Source organism: Octodon degus, unplaced genomic scaffold (assembly GCF_000260255.1).
Source record: "Octodon degus isolate 3935 unplaced genomic scaffold, OctDeg1.0 scaffold00037, whole genome shotgun sequence".
NCBI lineage: Eukaryota > Metazoa > Chordata > Mammalia > Rodentia > Octodontidae > Octodon > Octodon degus.
In genome coordinates, this window is record NW_004524613.1 from 5,876,099 (window position 1) to 5,892,164 (window position 16,066).

Genomic DNA, 16,066 nt, shown 5'->3' on the forward strand with positions numbered 1-16,066 from the left:
GGGGGGGTTGGGGGAGGTGTGCAAAAAGACAAATTTCAGCTTAATATGGGAAGAAGTTTGTAACAATTGGAGCTGCTCAGTCAGCTTAGAAGGCAGTGAGCGGCTCATCACTGGCATGTGCAAGCTAAAGCTCCAGGAGGCTATTGGATGGATGCATGCATAATACCTACATGGATACATGCATAATAATAACAACAATGCCAACCAGCATTTACTGAACACATTGTAGGCCAGGCCTGGTGCTGTTTTATGTGCATTAGCTCCTATAATCTTCAGAAGTACTCTATGAGGTAGTTGTGATCATTATCCCCATTTTACAGAGATTATAGACTCAGCATCAGTAACTTGTCCAAGGTCACACAGCTTGTGAGTGATGGATGAGTGATGGAGTTGGGATTCTAACCTAGGCAGACTGACTGGTCGCATATTTAACCATGTTGTTATTTGGTATCATATGGCGGGGGGCAGTTGACCCATGTAATTTCTCTGATCTCTTCCAATCTAGAGATCTGAATTTCTAACAGAGTTGACACTGGTATTGTGCTGGGGAAATTCAGAGTGGTTTCCTGGATTGTCCTGAGAGGAGTGTACTTGTTGAAGCAGGCAGTCTGGTCAGAAGAGTGCCAGAGCAGCACTAGTTAATTGGGCATGGGACACCAGAGGTTATATAGTCCCTGAAATTTTCTGTAAATTTGTGTTTGTGTGTGCAAATGCACATTTCTCTAGGAGAGAATCCCTACATTTCTTCAGATTTACAAAGAGCTACATGTTCCTCTCCAAATTAGAGTATATAGAAGAATCTTTAGCCCCAGTTAATAGTTGTCTCCAAAGATCTTATAATAGCTGGCTTTATAATTTTAGTGAAAACTTTTTTCCTAGCTTGTTTGTGCTTTTAGCTTTAGCTCAAAGTAATGTGTTTCATGATTTTACACCCTAGAAAAAGTAGGATTTATGAGCAAAGGATGTAGCTCAGCAGCACAGAGCTTGCCTGGCAAGTGCAAAGTCCTAAGTTGGATTTGCAGTACTAAAAGAAAAAAAAAAAAAAAAAAAAAAAAAAAAGAGTCTGATTTGCTTAGACTTACTGAGTGCACACTGTGAGATGGAAAGACACTGATGTGGAATTTAGGGATCCTGGGGTCAAATATGATTTTGGGCCCTGGTGGTTTCTGTGACCTGAGGCCATTTCCTTGTCCTCCCTAAGCTTGAATCTTACCATCTGTAACACAGATAGGGCTGGAAAATGTCAACTCTGATGCCTTTTTATTATATGGTATTTCAAGCATTAAGAGGAGGTGATATAATTAAATATGTCAGGATTTAGAGAGAAGGTTATGTTTATCCAATCCTTATCCTTACCAATTTTATAGGCTTTGATTATATTCCACTTCTCTTAGGTTTTTTATTTACAATCTTAAGCTCCCCCAGTATGACAGGGCACCCTGAGAACAGGCACATTCATCCTCGGAGTCATTTTAGATGTCCTTCTTGGATATATTGGAGCCCACATTTTCAACTTGACCATTGTCCCCAAGTATGGAACCCTATGGTTTTGTTTGCAGAATGGGTGCTTTCTTCCTTGCTTTCTAGGTCCCATCCTTGCTTCCACCCATTCCTATGTCAGTCATCCTGACCTCAACACCCCTGGCAGCTGCCTTTAGGAAACAGTCTGCAGTAGCTCCCTGATCCCTTTCCTGGGTCAGAACTGATAGCCTGGAACCCAACACCCCATCCGTATGTTATTTTTATCAGAGTGCATCACCTTACATTTGCCGTGTTGACGTTCAGCTGCCATTTTGCATCCTACTCATTCTCTTGCTTCCCCGGGCTCCTTTCTTTCAGCTTAGGAACTTCCTACCTGAAAGGGCTTTCTATGATCCACAGTCCTGAAATTTTTGCTTTGATCCACTTCTTCTAGATCGCTTATAAAAAATTTAAGTCGGACAGGTCCCAGCATTGTCTCTAGGGGCCCCCTGAATTCTTCACCCCCCTCCCATTCATTTCCATCTGCTGTTTCCTATCTCTAAGCAAGTTCTTGGGACCTAACACCACCCTTCATTCCATTCCATTTTACATGTCTCATTTGCTGTTCAACACTTTCTATAAAACAGCCAAATTATATCCATTGCTTCTATCAAAAATTTGTGCCAAATCTTATCATTGAACAGTAGTGGGTCACATGACTGAAATGTTATAGAATATTACTGCTTTTCAGCGAGCTGAAAATGCTGCTTACTCTGCAATCTGTCTTTAAGGCCCCTCGAGTCTGACTCCACCCTGCCTCCCCATTAGCAGGCTGTCGCTCCCGGTGTGCACCGATAATGCATCCTTACTCCAGACAAGCCTGTCTTTCCCTTTTCCTATGACAAGCCACCCAGGTTTCCCTAGATATGGCCATGTGTTGTTCACTGTTACACCCCTCATTCAGTCATCCCAAACCACCCCCTAAGGTTTCAGCTGATCTTACAGGAAGCTCTCCCTCCCTTCTCTAGACATCATTTATTTCTCTGTCCTTGAAGGCAGCCCAGTTGGTATATCATTTGATTTTTTAAAATACCAGGTTTGGTCACGCATACCTGTAACCCCAGCACTTGAGAGGCTGAGGCAGGAGGATCGCTTGAGTTCAAAGCCAGCCTGTGCTACAGAGTTCAAGGCAGCCTAAACTGCAGAGTGAAACCCTGTCTTAAAAAAATAAAAAAATTAAAAAAAACTTTAAAAAAAATACTAACTATAGGGCCAGGGATATAGCTCAGTGATAAGTGTATGCTTGGTAAGCACAAAGTCCTGAGTTCAATCCCCAGTACTGAAACAAAAAAAAAAATACTAACTATATTTGGTAAAGATTACAATACATAGGCAAGGCCTTCTTTCCCAACCAAATTATCATCTAACATAATTCACAACCTTCAGTATTCACTATTGAATATTCAGTGATCATTCAGTGATTTTATTCTTTACATCCAAAAGTTACATGAATCTGAAATAGGTGTGGTCATAGGTATATAAGGTTTTTTATTGTTGTTGTTGGTGGTGGTGGTGGTCTTTTTTGAGATAGGGTCTTGCCATATAGTTCAGGCTGGCCTTGAGCTCACTTTGTAGCCCAGGCTGGTCTCAAACTTGCAATGATCATCCTGTCTCAGCCTCCAAAGTGCTGGGATTACAAGTGCCCGCCACCACATCCAGTTTAGGCTTCCAAGTCTTTTTTTTTTTTTAACCAGGAATTGAACTCAAGACCTCACACTTGCCCGGCAGGCACCATGCCACTGAGCTATATCCCTGGCTGTTTCACAAGTCTTGAAGTCCCTCCTACAACCCTTCTCAGGGATGAGACTCATGGACTTTCTTTCCTTCAATGGAAATAGAGGTTATTTCCTTTAGGTCATGGATCCACAATTTCACCTTTGAGTTCTGTCATAACTCTTTCAGTAGGATGTCATCTAATGATAGTGGCATGCAATCAGGAGGAATCGAAAGGTAGCCATTACCTCAGAGATCACCCAGAAACACACAGTGGCACTTAAGAGGTACTTCTTGAATTGCCTTAAATGAGGAGCCCAAGAGCACAAACCTTGATGTAAGTGATTCAGAACCAGAACTTTTCCCCAGCCTCCTGACTTCGCAAATGAAAGCATTTTTCACTGTCTATGGCTTTTGATTTCATATCTCTGATCTTTCATTACCAAGCCAAAAAAAAAATTGATTCAGTCCGTTTCCTCTCTCTTTTTTCTTGAGTGTTTCTTTTGTATTTTGCACATCAGGGGTTCTATCTATTCTCTAATTGGATTCCTGGCTTTGGTTTATTTAAAGCATCCCTTCCTCTTATTTATGACTTTTCCTCTATTGCTTTTATTATTAGCTAGTGAGAAATGTTTCTCCATTAAAAAAATTATTAACTTATTTATTTATTCATGCCTTCTTAGCTTCTAGTCTGACTCTGAAGGTCAGAACAGATAGAAAGAGACCACCAATAAGCTCATGCCACACAGTGAATGGCTCAGAGACTCAAAGCATAGTAGAGTCCAGCCTTTGAGGCTTGTTTTAAGTGAGTTACTCTGAGCAGATGGAGAATGTTGTTTGGTTTGCACATGCATGAGAAAGGGTTGGTAGACCTATTAAGAAGCACTAACCTGGTCCTGGGTCTAAAGATTTCAGTGTGATCCTAGCCTCCAGTGTATCTGCATTCATGATAAGGGAAAAAAAAGTTCTCACTGTTAGGAAATTTAACCTTTTACATAAGCTGAATCTACTCTGCCATATTTTTATTTTTTATTTTTTGCCAGTTTCCGATTAGATTTTATTGGTACATTTTAGGTAGATAGATAATGATCACGTTCATCATAGTGCATTTGTACCTGTGCATGATATAACTTGGGTTTTTTTCCCATTCCCCTGCAACCCTTCCTCCTTGTTTACAAATTTTGTTCCCATTTTTATCTTCTTTGCTTATTTTTTTTCTGCTGTTTTGTTTTGTTTTGTTTTGTTTTTGAACCAGAGTCTCATTATGCAATTCAGGTTGGCCTTGAGTTCATTTTATAGCCCAAGCTGGTCTCCAACTTGAAGCAATCTTCCTGCCTCAGCTTCCCAAGTGCTGGGATTACAGGTATATGACACCGTGCCTCACTTCTGCTACATTTTTAAATTCCTTTCTCTCTTATTATTACTGTGGGTTTTCCTATTATTTTAATACTCCTTTGTATCTAAGGTGCCTCACACTTTCCGTGTGTGTGTGTGTGTGAGAGAGAGAGAGAGAGAGAGAGAGAGAGAGAGAGAGAGAGAGAGAGATCTACAAGCTTCATTTCCTGTCCTTGGGCTCAGTGCCTTTTGCTTTACACAAAATTGTCCTATTCCAGGTTATTAGAATAGCCAGTTAGCCATTTGTTCCCATTTTCAAGTATGTCCCACTCCGATCCTTGAAAGACGTAGCCTTAATACTAGTAGGCATAAATTTTAATTGCACCAAAGGAACTAATCTTAGGCAGTGCCTGGCCTTTTAATGCAGCCTCATATGGACATCAAAAAGAGGAACAAACTGAAGCCATTGTCTCAGCACCTAGGACAATTCCTGATACCTTCTAGACAATAAATATTTTAAAATAACCACCAACTTCTTTAAATAGTATTTGGCACGCACAACTCAGCTTCTTGGAAGGGTAAAGGAATGCATGCTAGAGGGATAAACTAAGTAGGTGCAGAGGCACAGAAGAGCAAGGAGATACACAATTAGGCTGGGCCAGTCAGAGACGCTTCCAGAAAAAGGTGGCACCTTCAGTGAATCTTTGAAGGAGGAGAAAGATAGAAAGTGGCAAGTGCGTGGTCCAGACGGAAGGGAGAACACAAACCACACCTGTGCACAAGTTCATGACAAGTGTAGGAGACAGTGCATAACTAGATGCGCCTAGAACATGAGTTACTTGCTCATTTTAGTAAGAATGTGTAAGGAGAAGAGACTGGAAAAGGAGGCCGAGAGCAGATTGTGAAATTGGCTTTTGTCCAAAGGCTGAGGGGAGTCACTAAAGGTTTCTGAGCCAGAAGTGACCTGCTCAGACAGCTGTGTTGAGATGAAGGGACTGAGCTTTCCCCCCAGTTATTCTTGGTGCTGGCTCCCCTTGAAAGCGGAGCTTAGGCCTGAGTACCCATTTTAAGGAATGGTGTGTGGATAGAGGTGTAAATCCTGGCTCTGGCCCCTTCTCATTGAGAGTGTTCTGTTCTGTTTTGCAGTGTTGAGCACCAGATTTGTGCATGCTGGGAAAGTGCTCTGCCACTGACTATACCTCCAGTCACTGTCAAGAGATTTTGGACCCAATCGTTTGTTTGTATTTGGATTTCAGGATTGATTCTCTTTAAGTCCTTCACTAATTTTTTGTTTCATTTTGTTTGTTTTTGCAGTGCTAGGGATAGAACCTAGGTATGCTCTTCTACAAAGCTACATCTCTGACCTTTTTGTTTCTTATTTTGAAATAAGATCTCACTAAGTTACCCAGACTGGCCTTGAACTTGCAATCCTCCTGTTTCATTTTCCTGAGTAGCTGGGATTTTAGGCATGCCAATCCTTCACTAGTTTTACTTCATCGTTACAACATATATTTGTCTTTAAAGGCAGTTTGTTTTCAAACACAATTTTAATTTATGTTTTAGTGACAGAATAATAGCAAAGTCAATTGTGGGTAATATATATATATAATATTACATATAGTATTATATATATTTATGATATATATAGTATATATATATTTATGACTATGTGCATATAAATATATACATATAAATTATCCCAAAGATTATGCATGTTGTTGTAACAATGTGAAGACAGAAAAGCAAGGTATTATTATTCAACTTTGTCAGTAGTAATAATTTTAAAACTCACTTTGGTGCCACAAACAAAATACTTAGCTGCTCCCAAAAGCAAGAACTGTCTTCCACCTGCAATAAATCTCTATCTGTCCACTTCTGTCCCATTCCACAGCCCCATCTTAGACTAAACTTCTGCTGCCCCTCATGTGGACTTCAGAAACTTTCCACCTGACCAGCTCTCTCACCCTCACCTAATGCATGTGCAGGCCAGGGGGAAATTCTAAAAATAAATCTACACAGGATCAGTTATATCTGAAACCAATAAGGCAAAAACTAAGATTTGACAGAGCTGGTTGGCGATTAGATGATAATTTGTTTCATTATATCTTTCTGTAAATTTTTTCAGACAGGGTCTCACTATGTAGTTTAAGTTGGCCTTGAACTCATTTGTGTAGCCCAGGCTGGCCTCAAACGCACAGTGATCATCCTGCCTCGGCCTCTTGAGTGCTAGGATTATAGGTGTGCACCACCATGCCAGGCTCATTACATCTTTCTGAATACTTGAAATATTTAATAATAGCAAATTTTAAAATATACCACAAATCTGATCATGTCACTCCCACCCTTGTTTATCAAGGATTTTAGGACCAAGGCTAAATTGCTATTACTAAGTTACTACTAATATAATTATGGGAAATTTTCAAGCGTACACAGAAGTAGAAAGAGCAGTATGATGAGCCATGGAAACTAGCCCCCACCAGGCTGCTTCATACAGCATTCGAGGCCCTGCATGACTGAGTCCTTCCCACTCTTCCATTCTCTTTTATCCCACCCACTCTCCCACTGCTCATGGGGCTTCAGTCACCCTGGCCGTCTCTCTCATTCTCTAATAGACAGACTCCTTCCCTTCAGAAATTCAACAAGCCATTTTTTTTTTTTCCTGCAATGTTCATTCTTAGACTTTTACCTAGCCTCTTTTATTCATTCACAGGTCTCAGCTGGAATGCCAGGGAGGCCACCCCTGACATCACAGCTTATATGTCCTGTTATATGTATTCGCTGCACCTTGTCCTTTCCTTTCATCTCACTTAGCACGGCTGCAATGAAATGTTTACTATTTCTCTACCTCTTCCACCAGGCTGTAAGATCCGTGGGAGAAAGTTTAATGGGGACAACAGGCATGCAGAGCATTATTTATAACGTAATATGAAATATTTGATAAGCAAGGGATGTGCTTATGCCATTGAGTCAGCTACATTTTGATGGATATCTAATAGTCCGCCAAGCCTTTGCCAGAATACCTGTGGGAGGACGTTCTAGGGAGAGAAACTAAATGAGTAAAGAGGCAGAGGTAGAATCTGCAGGACATATTGAAGCAGCACAGTTAGCAGAGCTAGAGTACAGGGAACTTGAGGTGGGCAAGAAAGGGCTTGAAGTTTATTGAGGGCCATGTTAAGCCACTTGGACTTTACAACCGGCAATGAGGAGGAGATACAAGACCAGCTCCATGTTCAATTAACCTAAGCTAAATAATAGAAACTGATATAATTACTTAGGGATCATCTAGTTCATCTCTCTTCCCATTTAAGTTAGATTGAGTCCTGACCTCTGGTCTCTTTTTCCTCTTGTTTCACAACTCATAAGTTGAGCCCCAAGGACCGGGAAGGGTGAGGAACACTAAGCTCCCTCCGGTCTCAGTGAAGGAGAACACAGCCACACTCTTTGGCTCGGGCAGAGGCCTTCCCAGAAGTGGAAAGCACGGACATCCCAACCAAAACCCTAACCGTGCCATCTCCCCAGGCCAGGTGATTGTCCGGCTTGTGGTGGCCTCCTGGATGAGGGCCAAGGACATTGTGCAGAGTGCCAGGGAATTCCCGCTAGCACACTCACCACCCACTCAGGCACCGACGGCAGCCAACGGGCGATGCTGCGCCATTAAGGTGTTTGTCAAGAAGCTACGCTGGGCGTTGTGGGCGATCCTGAAAGCCCTTTTTAGACTGGCTGGAAATGAAGAAGAGAGAAAAGAAAAGAAACAGCACTTGGAAGCAAACCAGAGCTAGTGGGAGGGGAAGTGTAGCAGGACAGAAAGAACCCTCCCTGGGAGGCGGTTGCTGGGCTCCATTTCTGGCTCCTCTACCAACTTGCTCTGTGAGTTTGAGTTGTCATTTCTCCTCCCTGAGTTTTATTTTTCTCTTCTGCAAAACAAACATGTTAAATTACATGATCTCTAAGTATTATTGACCAGAGTATTCCTTAGATCCCTGGCTGATTATGCATTTACCATGAATTTTTTAAAGATAGTCATAATTCAGATGTGCTCAGCAGCAAGGTGGGAGCTTCATTGTAGGAGTGAAGGAGAAGGTGGGGTTTCAGTGGGACAAGAGATGGAGGAAACTGGTCCAGTTACAGAGCCATCCGCAGGACTCATCAGAAAGACCCAGTGACTCAGTGTGGTAGCAGCGACACAGGAAGGTCAGTCTATTGCTAAGGAATATAGAAGCAAGAACATTGGGAGAATATTTTCTATGGGCCAAACCAGCTAACTGCTTTATGTGCATGTTTTAGTTTCTTCAATTACCACAAACTTAGTGTCTTAAGACAACATAATTCAGGGTATAGCTCCATGGCAGAGTACTTGCCTAGTGTGCACAAGTTCCTGGGTCCCAGTCTCTGACATCACAAACAACAAAATCCAAATCTTTCCTAAGATCAGAAGTCCAAAATGGTACTTAGGGGACCAAAGTCAAGGTATTCTCAGGGATCATTCTTTCTTGAGGGTCTAGGTAAAAATCCTTGCCTTCTCCTGTTTGTAGAGCCCATCCACCTGCCTTCCTTGGCTCGGGACCCTCCCATCAATGGCATTATGCCAGCCTCTGCTTGTCATCAAATCTCCTCCACTGACTCGGAGCCTCTGCCTCCTTCATAAGAACTCTTACATCCCTATGCCCATGTAATAACATAGGATAATCTCCCCACCTGAAGATTCTTCACTTAATAGATCTAGTAAAGTCCCTTTTGTCATGTAAAGTAACAGCCACATGTTTGGGGACTGGGTTTGCTCATTTTTGAAGGGCCATTGTTTTACCTTCCACAGTGCATCTCACTGAATCCTCCTAACTGTCCCGTTATCATCCTGTTTAACAGATGGGGAACATGATACCGTGAGAAGTTAGGTCATTTGCCCAAGGGCCCTTAGCTAGAAAGATAAAAGTTAGGCAGTATTTGCTGTGTGGCAGGATCTTGGTCCCAAATGATGCATCTTTTCAGCTAGGACCTCATCCAACTGCCAGGTAGTATATGAAGGAATTCAATTTAACTCTCAGGAGGAGTCTCTCAGAGAAGCAGGCAGGGAACCTAACGCCCTGAGAAGGAGATTAGAATCATAGTAATCTCAGCTTAGAACTCAAAGACAGAGACAGAAACAAGTAAACATGCAGTTGTAAGAACTAAGCTCATCTAGCAGCAGAGGAGGAAGGATGTTCTTGGATCATCCTTCATGCCTGTGTGTGGCGACACAGTGAAATCTCAGTGTTGAGCTTAAAGTTGCTGGTGGTTTGTTTGCCAGTGTTAAGGAATGGGCACTGAGGGACCAAGAGGTGACAGCAGAGCTAAGTTACAAAGGGCAGGAACTGTACACTGATCTAATGTTAGTAGAAAGTTTTTCTAAATGATTAATATAATTTCTGTGGGGCCAGTGATGTACCTCAGTGTCATAGCATCTGCCTGGCAAGAGGAAGGTCCTGAGTTTGATTACCATTTTGTTTTGGTTTTGGTATCAGCAATTGAACCCAGGGCCTTCTACTTGCTGAGCAGGTGCTGCACCACTGAGCTACATCCCTAGCCTCTCTCAGTTCTTCCCCCTTAGTCTGTTTTATCCATAGCACTAACTGCCTCATGGCTCTTCCAGACTGCAACTGAAAGTAACAAAGGGGGCATGGTGGTGCACAGCTGTAATCCCAGCACTTGGGAGGCTGAGGAGAAGGGTTACCATGAGTTTCAGGCTAACCTGGGCTACGTAGTGAGTTCAAGGCCAGTCTGAACTACATAGCAAGATACTGTCTCAAAAAAGAAAGAAAAACGTTTTGTACTTTGGTATAACCCTAACACAATGCTTGGCGCATAGTAGGGCCACAATAAATACTAAGTGAATGACTTTACTAAATGAATGAGTGAACAGAAACAAGCAAAATTGATGTTTAGGATGTCAAAGCCAAAGTTTGTGGTCAAACACTGGGTATAGGCAGTGAAGGAGAGTGATGAGTCATAGGTTATGTGGAGGCTTCTGGTTTGGGTGGATGATGCCATACTCTGATGTAAGAACACCAGCACCAAGGTATTGGAGTCTCTATGAGCTAAGATATTGATATTAGGGGTATGAATACTAGGAAGTCTCAGGAAGGGGAAGGACTACCTGTCTAGTAATCTGACAGTGCACAATGCCTGAATCCTTCAACTCTACTTACTAGCTTTGTGGTCTGGGTAATCACTTAATCAAACCTAACCTCAGTTGTCTTACCTGTAAATTTGGGATTATTATTCCTACCTTGTAGGGCTACTGCATTCTTGTGCACAATACCAGGTACAGTAGGCATTCTAATATAGTAGCTTTTATCATTGTTAGTGTAATGAAAACATCTGAATGCTAAATAGTTTCTTCCATCAAGTCAGGACCTGGACCTACAATCTCTCATTCTGGTCTGAGTTTCGCCCTTGGTGCCAGCAGATTTCCTTCCCTTTGTGTTTTGTTTTATGCAATCTTGCTCCTCCAGCCTCTTCCGATGGAGGCTGAGATCTGTGGGACATACTTCCTCATTCCCGGTGTTCTCCTTCAGTCAGGCTTGAGTTTGTCACCATCCCTACGCAGATAAATCTCTAGTAGGCTGGGGATATGGCTCAGTGGTAGAGTGCTTGTCACATACGTACAAGGCCTTGGCTTCCATCACCAACAACAGAAAAGCAATCAAAACAGAACCTTCTAGCGTAGAATTTGAAACTCCTGTACATGTTGAGGCTAATGCCTGGTCCCCTTACGACCTTGGTTGCCTAAACTCTTTGATCAGAGTTGTTTGGTTTTGTTTTATGGTTTTGTTTTTTTTTTACCTTCCTCATTCCAGTTCGTGCTTCCACATTTAATAGTTTATTGGCTGTCCTTTGCTTATTGACTTCACATGGCCCTTCATTTTCAATCAAACGCCCAATCCCAATCATTCGCCCATTCTCTGGGCTGTACAGTCTGGTGAAGAAGTGATGCTCCTGCATGTCCTTGCAGACCACTTGCTCCAACTGGTCAAGCCTCCCTTGTCTCCCCCTGGCCATCTCTGTTTTCCAAGCACCACCCATGACCTGTTTCTTGCTGGCCCCATGGCTGCTTCTAATCTCACCACTTACTCTGCTGTCTTTTCCCCTCTTCCATCTCTTGTCCATATTTTTTTTCTTCCTTGCTATTCTCTGCTGCCTCCTTTTCCCTGCCACTTCTGGATGTCTCAGACTTGACTTCTCAAGGACCCAAATCTCGCCTCCTGGCCAGCAGGCCAATTACACTATCACTTATGACCTCTACATCTTTGGCTCAGTTCAGCTATTTTGGTCCCTGCTTGCGCTGAGACTCTTCTCGCTTTCCTGTGGATTTACACCTCTTTCCACACCTAGAGGGTGACAGACGTCTTGGAGTTGGTTAACTGAACTGCAGTGGTTGGACTTCTGAGACGAGGCTGGTGATTGATTAATAGAAACAGGTGTAAAAGATAAAAGGTAGGCCATTCTGTTTAAAACTGAATGAGACTTTCTTCCTTTAGTGGATTTTTATCTTTTTTTTTTTTTTCAAATGAGACAAAGGAGCCTATCACCTCATCAAGTAAGGAAGTCAAACCACATTTGATTAAATTTCATCAAATATTTTGTTCAACCTCTCATAGATCCTAGGAATTATATTTAGCACTTTCTTGTGTATTATTCTGTAAGCCTTCCCAAGATGAAATCCCTGTCTTGGTACCCAGACACTGCCTCCCAGACCAACTGTTCATTCACTCATTTATTCATTCATAAACTCAGTGATTATTTATTGTGCCAGATACTCTGCTAAGTGCTTTGTAGCAGATAAAAAAAAAAAAAAATCTGACACAGTTTCTGTTCCTCAGGAATTTGTTCTAGTGAGGGGAAACAGACATACCAGGAAACAGGTACAATACATTGTGGAAGTTGTGTTTATAGTAGTGTGTACAAAGTACTACAGGCATACAAACAGCTACACACAAGGCCTGTCAGGGAGAGCTAAGAAAGATTTAACAAAAGAGTTGATATTTGAGCCAATCCTTGAAGGATGAATAGGAGTGTGCAAAAGGAAAAATGGAAGTGTCAGAAGGCAGGACCTGTTTGGAAATTGATGCGACGAGTTTGGAACACTTGCTCCAAACTCAAGGCCTTCTGCCAGAGAAGTGAGAGGACTGCTTGGGTCACAGAGCAAGTAACTGGCAGGGACAGGTTAGTAGTGGAAAGTAGAATTATCTGTTTCTGCAACATACCCCCTACCTTTCTACCCTCTAATTTGCATGCAATCTCTCTCTCTCTCTCTCTCTCTCTCTCTCTCTCTCTCTCTGCCAAGTCCCATCTCAGTGTTCCCGTCTTAGATGCTGCCACTGGACTGGCCTCTTCCCCTCCATGCCCCTCTTAGGGGTTGGCCCTGCTCTCTGAGAATTGTCACAATGACCCTGTCAGGAAAGCAAAGCCCACAGAAGATACTAGTACAGTCTGCCCTCTCAGCCACCATGTGTCTGAGCCACTCGAGCATTTGGTCCTGAACCAGACATTGGCCTAGTTCTTAGAGTGAGCTCTTGACTGCCCTTCAGAGTGGGTCTTGATTGCTTGAGGTGCTCCTTGCTCAGGCCTCCTAGAAGAGGGGCTGATAAAATACATTGCCAGCCCTCTACAGAAGAGAAGCAAGTTTTAATTTCTCCAAGCCTTAGAAAGCTGATGTGTGTTTACGTCAAAGGTTCCCTATTCCTTATTTCCTATCATAGGCAGCCGTGAAGTCTGGAGGGGAGAGGATTCTTCAATTCTGTGCTCCATTAGAGCTGGGCACTAAAATAGCCTCAGTCAGCTGAGCTGACCTGACCTGTGTGTCAGCACTATCCTGAGATCCCAAGTCCATTCTCAAATGTTTTAATTCAACTTAATGAGATGTTTAGAAAACTAATAGAGACCAATAGCAGGGAGGAATTGGATATATTTTAGATTGGTACCACACCTCTTTTATGATATTGTTTGGGGCAGCTTTTTTTTTTTTTTTTTTTTTTTGTATGAGCGATCAAACCTTGTGCTTGCCAGGCAGGCACTTATTCCACTGAGCTATATCCCTGGCCCCTAAATATATTTTTAAGTAAGAATTTTAAGGTAGAAACATTTTGGTGGTCTGAGGATGAGGAAAAGGAATCCATACTTCCAGCTTCACCATGTTCAACTGTTAAACTTCTATACATTTGCCCAGATTCCTGCTAGAAAGACCAAGGAACCCCACTAAGTTACCCAGTTCCATATATATATATATATATATGTATATATAATATATTAAAGCTTACATAATCTCCTTTCATAATCTCCTTTCATTTTCCTCAAACTAAAGGTTGGTCTTAGGAAAACCAGTGACAGAGTCAAGGGTATGTCATTCAATTTAGTTGTCATACCTACTGACTACTAGGCCCTCTACAATGGTCCCACTCTCCTGTGAGGGATGACCATGTCCATGATGAGAAAATAGCCTGGTCATGACAGATGTTCTATCCTCCCTCAGACCCACAGTGATAAGCTCTTGGTCCAGGTAGAATATGGGTGGGAAGAATAACTTGATTTAAAAGGCAGAGAGGCTCTAAACCATGTTTGCCACTTGATTTTACAAAAGGTAATGGAAACACCATCTGAAGGATAACAAGGGCCGAGAATGTAGCTCCCTGGGAGAGAGCTTGCCTAACATGTACAGACTTCTGGGATTCATCCCCAGTGCCAAAAGGAAAGAAAAGAACAGAGGGTTGGCTTTTTTGTTGTGTTGTGTTTTTTATTTTTGAGGTAGGGACCTGCTATGTAGTTCAGACTAGCTTTGAACTTACTGTGTAGCCCAAGCTGGTCTTGAACTCTCAGTGATTCACCTGCCTCAGCCTTCTGAGTGCTGGGATTACAGGTGTGTGCCACCATGCCTGGCATGAAAGGTTTTTAAGTGATTAGTAGGTGTCAGAAACATCTATTCATTTCATCTTAACCACAAGCCCACAGAGGAGGCAATGTTATTTGTACTTCCAGCCAAGGACACTGGAGCTCGGTTTGCCCAGGGTCACACAGCTGGAATTGGTAAGGTCTGGATTCATCTCGGGACTGTGCCTTTCTCATTCTACCATCCTAGGTCTTCGTTCTGAATGTTTCCATAAAGAAAGGTCATGTAGTATGGCCTTGTGGCTATGAGGGGCAGAGAGACTGCAGTGCAAGGACTTAGTGCTTTGGAGATGTGACTTCACCTGGGGCTAGAAGTTGGGGCATCTAGGTGAATGGAGGGGTAACCTTTCAGATTCCCTGCCATTTCCATATGTGTGTGTGTTTTATTTGAGCTTTGGGGCTGGTTCTGGGTGACATTTAAGTCACAAATGACTTGAATCTGTACTATGTCCAATGTGTGAACAGGTGATATAGGTCATGTTGCTCCACTTCCCACCTTTCAGCTCACTGGCCCAGCTCTAGCCACTTTAAATGCTGCTCTGTATTAGCCAAGCTCTTACTCACTTCCATTCTCTGGAACTTGCTATATCCTTGAAGCTTTAAATCTCATCTCCATCACGAAGTTTACCTGAGCTCCCCGTTCTCCTCCCCAGCCTTCTCTTTTCTCCCACAGAACCCTCCATGCACGTGCTTTGTAGTGCTGCGTTCCCATTCTGATTTACCTGTCAGTCTGGGTTCCTTATCCACCCATGTCCCCTAGGAAACTCGAGCAGGACCTAGGATGTAGGAGTGCTCAGTAATGTTTGTTGTATGTCCAGCTGTCCTGGGCACGGGCTACACAGAGATGAGGGCGCCACTCCTCCCCTTGAGGATCTGAGTTAGAAGTTGGAGGAGACTGTTGTGTAATGATTGAAGCCCAACTTTATAAGATCCTTCATATCTTATAAAGATATCATAAAGGGCTTGGGGAGCACAGAGGAGTGAGAAAATAACTTAGCCTGGGAAGTCTTCCAGAGGTAGTAATTTATGGGCTTGAGCTGAACATTAAAATATAAAAGATCTTTACCAAACTAAGAATACTAAGCAGAGAGAAAAACACGCACAGCAACATGAAAGAGAATCAATGTTTGGGGAACTGAGAGGAATATTAATATTCTATCTCATCATTCAGAGTGAAAACATGTTTTATATACCAAATGTGAGAGAGATAAAGTTGTCACTCTGTTGTGGATGTTTTAAGACCACATTATTCAGGACCGGGGATGTAGCTCAGCAGCATAACGTCTGCTTGGCAAGTGCTAGGCCCTGAGTTCGATTCCCAGTGCCAAAAAAGAAAAGAACCAACTATGTTATTCTGACAATTTTGTTTTTTTAATCAGTCAAATGGATTTTCTTGCAAGGCAATGAAGATGCTATAGTCACTTATTTATAGTTTCTAGTCTACCTCCTTCTAAAAATAGTTTAACTTGATGTGTAATAAAAAGACACATCCGCGAGAAGGCTGTTCATACAGAAACAAGAAATGAAACCTACAGATAGGAAGGGAAGAATGCCATTCCCAAAGCACTTGTTCATCCTT

General features: G+C 42.4%; 1 protein-coding gene across 1 annotated transcript in view; it reads left to right on the forward strand.

The window, feature by feature from the left end:
* Mmp24 (matrix metallopeptidase 24) overlaps positions 1 to 16,066 on the forward strand; it is a 46,111-nt gene that overhangs the window by 291 nt on the left and 29,754 nt on the right. Inside the window, exon 2 of the mRNA XM_004630983.3 lies at positions 8,089 to 8,273. Coding sequence (XP_004631040.3) covers positions 8,089 to 8,273 — 185 coding nt within the window. The remainder of the gene's footprint in view (positions 1 to 8,088; positions 8,274 to 16,066) is intronic.